At 49.7% G+C, this 8,597-nt stretch overlaps 1 protein-coding gene across 1 annotated transcript; it reads right to left on the bottom strand.

Moving 5' to 3' along the window:
* Positions 1-407: 407 nt before the first annotated feature.
* On the bottom strand, positions 408-5,207 carry LOC102122535 (double homeobox protein 4C-like). The gene is made up of 4 exons (XM_074040920.1): positions 5,181-5,207; positions 3,820-3,993; positions 1,631-3,743; positions 408-1,409 (listed from the first exon to the last, which is right to left on the bottom strand). The coding sequence occupies exons 1-3, from the start codon at positions 5,205-5,207 to the stop codon at positions 2,865-2,867; spliced, it is 1,080 nt and encodes a 359-aa protein (XP_073897021.1). The 3' UTR covers positions 408-1,409; positions 1,631-2,864.
* Positions 5,208-8,597: the final 3,390 nt, after the last annotated feature.

Genomic DNA, 8,597 nt, shown 5'->3' with positions numbered 1-8,597 from the left:
CATTCTTTTAGACACCTTCCTTCTTTTGCATAAAACACGGGGCTTTTGACCTGAAATGTTTTAAGATAAACTGAAAATTCTCCCATGAGCAGGAGCAGTAGATGGGGGTTGCTCACTTCCTGCTCTTTGAGTTGAAGCTTGGCAGAGGTCTGGAGACTCAAACTGATAAATATATGAATTGCTTTCTTTTCATATGTTGTATTAAGCTATTCTTGCATTGCTATTTAGAAAACTTGAGACTGGGTAATTTATAAGAAAAGAGTCTGACTGGCTCATGGTTCTGCAAGCTGTACAGGAAGCACAGCACCTGTGTCTGCTTCCGGGAAGGTCTGGGGAGCTCACAATCACTCACGGTGAAAGAGGAGTACGCGTCTCACGTGGTAAAACAGAAACAAGAGGCCAGGGCCTCAAGATCACTATATTTATTGAAAATGTCCTAAATTGCCATAAAAACATTATAACGTAAAATAACCCATTTCAATAAATAATAAATTAAAAAATACAACTGATATCTTTTATGGATTGGGGAAGTGCTAATGAGACAGAATGGCAATTGAAGCCAAAAGATCTGAATTCAGGTAAATAATTTTACTCATATTAGGTTTATGTTAGAGAAAACAATACTTCTGACCATATACTATTTATTGCATTGCAGTATTTCAAAAATATGTACATAATATATAATTAATTTTCTAATGGTATAAAAGTAATCACGTACAACAAATTATTACAATATGGTCTATTGATGGGAAGGGTGTTTCAAATGAAAAAACTTGGAATTTTGCATGAGGTGGTGATAGATGCCATAGAAAATCTGTGTAAAATATTTCAATCATATATGCAACTATGGATATTTCTGCTTTTCAGAAAAATAATTTACTTTAAACATTTAATGCAGACAATTAAAATCACCAAAAAGTTACAGGAATTCACAGAATGCCTAATGTATTTGAAAGGAAATTAAGAAAACGTCCAGGAACTGGAAACAAATAAACGTGACAATGTTGACTGATTCCCGAGCTCTGCAGGGACCCAGAAACTTCCAGGGAAGCGAGGAAGGCCAGCACCGTGTTGTCACTCTCCTTGCCAGTTTCCAGAGCAGCCACAGTGGAGACTCCCCCCATGTTGCAGGATGCAGGAATCCATCCTCAGGCCATGAGGCCCGGGATGCGGCTTTGCTCCTGGGTTTCGCTCTGGTGTTCTGCGTGGAAGTGAACGCGATCCACACACCTGCGTGTGTGAGACTACCACGGCAACCGCGACACCCACGGGCACGGCCTCCTTCCCGGAGAGAGGGCCCGGAAAGCTCAAGACTCTCATGGAGGTTCAGTCCCACACTCCACTCCATCCTTCTCCCTGCTGAAGACGCGTGCGAGGCCCAAGAGCAGCTTCCAGTCCCCGCAGAATTCCTGGAGAGGCGGAGAGAGCCAGCTCCCGAAGCCCGCTCCCCGCCCCCCTCCCCGTCCGCCCACCCCCTCCCCCTCCCCCCTCCCCCTCCGCCCACCCCCTCCCCCTCCGCCCACCCCTCCCCCTCCGCCCACCCCTCCCCCCTCCCCCTCCGCCCACCCCTCCCCCCTCCCCCTCCGCCCACCCCCTCCCCCCTCCGGGGCTTCTCCGGCCCCACCCATACCCAGAACACTGCCCGCAAGAAGGCAGGCGAAAGCGGACCGCCGTCACCCGGTCCCAGACCGCCCTGCTCCTGCGAGCCTTCCAGCAGGATCGCTTTCCAGGCATCGCCACCCGGGAAGAACTGGCCAGAGAGACGGGCCTCCCGGAGTCCCGGATTCAGATTTGGTTTCAGAACCGGAGGGCCAGGCACCCAGGCCAGGGTGGCGGGGCATCGGCGCACGCAGGCGGCCCGGGCGACGCGGCCCCCGGCGGGTGTCCCCCCACTCCCTCGCCGGTCGCCTTCACCCACACCGGGGCGTGGGGAACGGTGCGCGCCCTGCGCGCCGGGGGCTCTCCCACCGGGGGCTTTCGTGGGCCAGGGAGCAGGGGCCGTCGCCCCGCTGCAGCCCAGCCAGGCTGCGCAGGCAGCAGGGATCTCCCATCCTGCCCCGGCAGGCGGGGATTGGGATTTTTCCTACGCTGCCCTGGCGACTCCGGAAGGGGCGCTCTCCCACCCTCAGACTCCTCGCTGGTGGCCTCCGCGCCCGAGCCAAGCCGTCCGCGGGATAAAGCGGGGGTCGGGTGGTGGAAACGCATGAGAGCTCTGCCCGGGATGCTCCCGGAGCCCAGGCTGCTGCCGGCACACCCGCGCATGCGCGGTAGACAGCCGCCCCCCCCCTCCCCGGAACTTGAGCCGGCTCTGGGATCCCCGGGATGCTCAGTTCTCCTCGGTGTGGAGTCTCTCGTCGCCGCCGCCGGTCCCAGACCCGGAAGGCAGGAATGCCAGGCTGGTCAGCCCGGAGGGAGAACAGGCCTCTCCACACCGAGCCAGATGCTCACCACGAAAGGGAGGCCACCGCCCCGCCCCCGACCCGGTCCCAACCCCGCGTCCTAAAGCTCCTCCAGCAGAGCCCGGTATTCCTCCTCGCTGAGGAGTAGCGGTTCCAGCAAAGCGGGCTCTCCCAAGTCCTGCAGCTCCCCCGGGGCCTCCGTTTCTAAGAAAGGTTGCGCCTGCTGCAGAAACTCTGGGGTCTCCAGGAGCTCATCCAGCAGGCTGGAGGGGAGTGCAGACGAGCGCCCGGATGGCTTGCATCTGCTCCTGCCGCGCGGAGGCCTCCGGAGGCGCGGGCCCCAGAGGTGGAGCTGTCCAGACTTGGGATTCCCACGCCGCCCTGGCGACCTGGGGCCCCTGGCCCCAGCCTCACCACGGACTCCCCTGGGACGTGGGAGGCGCAAGCACACCCTGGCCCTGCGGCTCAGCTCGAGCGGGCCCAGGCTGTCCCACCGAGCAAGGGCCCGGCAGGCTGTGGTGCTGCGGGTCCCGATCCCCCCGCCATTGGCTCGGGCGCGGAGGCCACTCCCGGGGAGTCTGAGGGTGGGAGAGCGCCCCTTCCGGAGTCGCCAGGGCAGCGTAGGAAAAATCCCAATCCCCGCCTGCCGGGGCAGGATGGGAGATCCCTGCTGCCTGCGCAGCCTGGCTGGGCTGCAGCGGGGCGACGGCCCCTGCTCCCTGGCCCACGAAAGCCCCCGGTGGGAGAGCCCCCGGCGCGCAGGGCGCGCACCGTTCCCCACGCCCCGGTGTGGGTGAAGGCGACCGGCGAGGGAGCGGGGGGACACCCGCCGGGGGCCGCGTCGCCCGGGCCGCCTGCGTGCGCCGATGCCCCGCCACCCTGGCCTGGGTGCCTGGCCCTCCGGTTCTGAAACCAAATCTGAATCCGGGACTCCGGGAGGCCCGTCTCTCTGGCCAGTTCTTCCCGGGTGGCGATGCCTGGAAAGCGATCCTGCTGGAAGGCTCGCAGGAGCAGGGCGGTCTGGGACCGGGTGACGGCGGTCCGCTTTCGCCTGCCTTCTTGCGGGCCGTGTTTCCCGGGCCAGGGCCGAGATTCCCGCCGGTGCTGCCTCAGCGGGCGCGATCTCTCGTTCTGAAACCAAATCTGGACCCTGGGCTCCGGAATGCCGATGGCCTGGGCCAGCTCTTCCCTGGTGGCGATGCCCGGGTACGGGTTCCGCTCAAAGCAGGCTCGCAGGGCCTCCCTCTGGCTCGGGGTCCAAACGAGTCTCCTTCGCCGTCCTGGTCCTCGGGCTCCCGCCGGGAGGGCGCCGTCGGCAGGTGTCGGGAGCCATCGCGGGGAGACCTGGCCGGAACTTCACGGACAGACACGGGCAGAGAGAGGCCGGCGGGCTCCCGTGCCCCTCAGTCGGCCTGTGCACGGCGCGCAGGTCCAGCCAGGAGGCCGGCCCAGCCGGCCAGCGGCCCCTATAAAGGCCCACAGGCTCCACCCCTTCAGGAACGCGGGAGGAGCCCTGGGCCAGCCCGCCCTCGGAAGCTGCGAACCACAGTGCCCAGGGCACCGTGGCCTGGGTATGGGTGGGGCCGGAGAAGCCCTGGAAGGGGGGAGTGGGTTGGGGGGTGAGTTAGGGTTCGGGATAGGGTTCAGGATAGGGTTCAAGTTAGGGTTCGGGTTCGGGTTAGGGTTCGGGTTCGGGTTCCGGTTCAGGTTCGGGGTTCGGGTCAGGGTCCGGGGTTCGGGTCAGGGTCCGGCGTTGAGGTCAGGGTCCGGAGTCGGGGTTAGGGTTAGGGTTAGGGGTTAGGTTTAGGGTTAGGGTTAGGGTTAGGTTAGGATTAGGGTTAGGTTAGGGTTAGGGTTAGGTTAGGGTTCGGGTTTGGGTTCTGGTTCGTGTTCGGGTTAGCGCTAGGGCTAGGTTTGAGGTTGGGGTTAGGTTAAAGTTAGGGTTTGGGGTAAGGATTAGGGTTACGGTTAGAGTTGGGGTTAGAATTGGGGTTAGGGTTAGGGGTAGGGGTAGGGTATAGGGTTAAAGTTAGCTTTGGGGAATGGTTTTGGGTAGGGTTAGGTTTAAGGGTTAGTGGTTAGGGTGAGAGGTTAGAGCTGGCGCTAGGCTTGGAGTTGGGGTTGGGGTTGTGATTTGACCGGTGTGGGTTTATGGGTTAGATTTACAGATTAGGGATTTGGGTTAAGCTTGACGTTAGGGGTAACACCACATGTTTACCTGGGTCCCTGCGTGACCCAGGCAGTGAGTCACTGACAGCCCTCCTGTTTGGCCTGTGGCACCGGGTGGAGCGAAATGGCCCACTGACCTTTCCAGACACTCGGACAATTCGTGATATAGTTTATGCAGTCATGCCCAGTGAGTTCTATTGTTCAGTTTAATAGAATACCTAATTCTGTGTTTATTATGAATAAAGAGAGATTTCTTGTGGTTTTTTAGAATATGAAGCATATCTATTTTGCCTACAAGTTGGAAGTTCCAATACTATAGGAAGCATAAGTGCAGGTTATAATGATGGGTCTTTTATTATAAGACTGAATTCACATCAAACTGAATCAGTAACTCCAGCTGTATGAACAGGGTGAGATATTAAACATTTAATGAAAAGAATTCCTTTCTTAGGTCACAGCAAGGACTAAATATGTCTAATTATCATGCCCACAAAGAAGATGTATTGTGATATTTGCAGTTAATCACTCATTCAGTTCCAAGGGTATTTATTAATTGTCTGCTCTGGGCATAACAACAATTGGAAGCGGTGTGTTCACATGAAAAAAACTTACCTGAGGCTCTAAGTCACAACTTTCCATGACCAGCACACATTTCTGATTTGAAATACATATCTAAAGCTTCAAATGCATAAATAGATATCCCAATCTAGATCTAAGTTAATAGTTGCTTTGAATTAATTGTTTAAATTATTCTGGGAATCAGAAAGATATGTCTACATGAAACAATAAAGGTTATATTAGAATTAATAAAGTTTAGAAGATGATTTTAATCTTAATATATAAACATACTACCTAAGCACACTGTTTAAATACATCTACAACCTACTATTTTTAGATTTAGGTAAATCATTAATCCTTAAATTTGGAAAAGATTCCAGTGTTAGAGCTCTAGACTATGAAACTTGGATGTTCTTCTAAAATTTTTGAGTTTTCATCCAGAGATACATATTTTCCTGGCACTGAGAACTGCAAGAAATTTCCCTTGGAGTCTCCACATAGTCAACCATGTGTGACGTCAACATCAGTGTAATAGACCTATCACAAACATCCTGTGACTTTTATTTTTTTTTATGCTTTAAATTATCGATACATGAGCAGAACGTGCAGCTTTGTTACACAAGTATACACGTGCCATGGTGGTTTGCTGCAGCTGTCAACCCGTCATCTATGTTAGGCATTTCTCCTAATGCCATCCCTCCCCTAGGCCCTGACCCTGCAACAGGCCCCCGTGTGTGATGTTCCCCTCCCTGTGTCCATGTGTTCTCATTGTTCAACTCCCACTCATGAGTGAGAACATGCGGTGTTTGCTTTTCTGTTCCTGTGTTAGTTTGCCAAGAATGATGGTTTCCAGCTTATCCATGTCCATGCAAAAGACATGAACTCATCCTTTTTTATGGCTGCATATTATTCCATGGTGTATATGTGCCATATTTTCTTTATTCAGTCTATCATTGATGGGCATTTGGGTTGGTTCCCAGTCTTTGCTATTGTGAATAGTGCTGCAGTAAACATACGTGTGCATGTATCTTTATAGTAGAATGATTTATAATCCTTTGGGTATATACTCAGTAATGGGATTGCTGGATCAAATAGTATTTCTGGTTCCAGATCCTTGAGGAATCGCCACACTGTCTTCCACAATGGTTGAACTAATTAACACTCTCACGAACAGTGTAAAAGCGTTCCTATTTCTCCACATCCTCTCCAGCATCTGTTGTTTCCTGACTTTTTAATGATCGCCATTCTAACTGGCATGAGTTGGTATCTCACTGTGGTTTTGATTTGCATTTCTCTAATGACCAGTAATGATGAGCTTTTGTTCATATGTTTGTTGACCACATAAATGCCTTCTTTTGAGAAGTGTCTGTTCATATCCTTCACCCACTTCTTGATGGTTTTTTTTTTCCTTGTAAATTTGTTTAAGTTCCTTGTAGATTCTGGATATTAGCCCTTTGTCCGATGGATAGATTGCAAACATTTTCTCCCATTCTGTAGGTTGCCTGTTCACTCTGATGAGAGTTTCTTTTGCTGTGCAGAAGCTCTTTAGTTTAATTAGATCCCATTTGTAAATTTTGGCTTTTGTTATCATTGCTTTTGGCATTTTAGTCATGAAGTGTCTGGCCATGCCTATGTCCTGAATGATATTGCCTAGGTTTTCTTCTAGGGTTTATATGGTTTTAGGTCTTATGTTTAATCTTTAATCCATCTTGAGTTAATTTTTGTATAAGGTGTAAGGAAGGGGTCTAGTTTCAGTTTTCTGCATATGGCTAGCCAGTTTTCCCAACACCATTTATTAAATAGGAAATCCTTTCCTCATTGCTTGTTTTTGTCAGGGTAGGCAGACATCCTAAACTTTTAAATTTAAGAATTTACATTTTTTTAAAAGTGACAACTGACAATCATTTAAAAATCCATAACTTAAAAAAAAATTCCTCCTATGTTTTCAACCAAGAGAAATGGAAATCTGTTGACACAAAGGCCTGAATATAAGTATTCATAACAACTGTCTTCTTAATAGCCAAATATTTTTAAAATAGCCTATCACTGAAGAATAGATAAGCTGTAATATATTCCTGCAATGGTTACTGCCCAACATAAGAATGACATATACACTGGAAACCACATGGACATATCTCAAAGGCATTAGAATACATGAAAGAAACTAGGTGTAAGAGAATATTCTTATATTATTCCATTTATATCAAATTCTTTTTTTTTTGAGACAACATCTCACTCTATCACCAAGGCTGGAGTGCAGTGATGTGATCACAGATCACCATAGCCTTGACCTCCCAGGCTCAGGTGATTCTTCAGCCTCCTGAGTAGCTGGGACCACAGGGGTGTGCCACCACACCTGGCTAATTTGTGTGTGTGTGTATTTTTTTTTTTAGAGATGGGGTTTTGCCATGTTGCCCAGGCTTGTCTCAAATTCCTGAGCTCAAGTGATCCCCCCTTCTCAATCTAGTGCTAGGATTACAGACTTGAGTCATTGCATGTGGCCTGTATCATATTCTAAGACAGACAAAACTAGAGTGTAAGAAAGCAACTGCCGGGAGCTGTGGTGTGGGGCAGGGGTCACTGACTACAGCAGCATGCAAGGGAATTTTGGTGGTAATGAAATGTATTTTAATGGTAGTGTCATGTACATGACTATATGTATATTTGTCAAAATGCATTGATTTGTACAATTAAAATTACTAAATTTTATATGTAAATTAAACTCAATTAGATAATAAAAAATAAACTTTTGATCCTGAAAAAATACCTACATACATACAAACTACCTCTGAAACAAACTACTTTTTCAGAATTTCTAATTTAAATATTCAGAAATATGAATGATGATGATGAATTTTAACACGGCTTACATAATTCAATTCTGTTTTGGATCATGCCTGAGGGGCATATTAGCTGCTGGACTTATTTGGATTTCCTTACCTCGTTTGCATATGAAAAAATAGGAGGTTGAGACAGAAACGAGATATGCAATTTATGTACAATGAAACTTTCTACTGCCCAGGAAATGAGGCTTTCTATTGTCCAATGAATTGTGCCTGGCAGCACAATTCACTGCTTCACAATCGATCGTTCTTTTTACCCTCAGAGCATCCTTGAAATGATTGACTCAACCATGAGAGAAACACTGTAAATATTCTCAGATGCAAACTCACAGTACCAGCGTCACAGAACACCTGCAGGTGCAAGTAACTAAAAATCCAGCTCAATTTTACTTTAAATACAAGGGAATTTATTGACTCAGGTGGGTAGCTCAGAAGCAGGCCAGGCTTCAGGGTGAATCTGAGCACAGAAGCTCATGGATGCTACCAGAACTCAGTCTTTTCCCAATTTTCTGCTCTGCCTTCAGTGAAGTCAGAATAATTCTGCGTGTGGCAAAATCTCCAGGAACAATTTTTGAGGTTGCATTCTTCCCCAAAGAGGGAGCATGAACAAGCACACTCTTGTTCCTAA

This window comes from Macaca fascicularis, chromosome 5 (assembly GCF_037993035.2).
Source record: "Macaca fascicularis isolate 582-1 chromosome 5, T2T-MFA8v1.1".
Lineage (NCBI taxonomy): Eukaryota > Metazoa > Chordata > Mammalia > Primates > Cercopithecidae > Macaca > Macaca fascicularis.
This window is presented reverse-complemented; position numbering and strand designations above follow the sequence as displayed.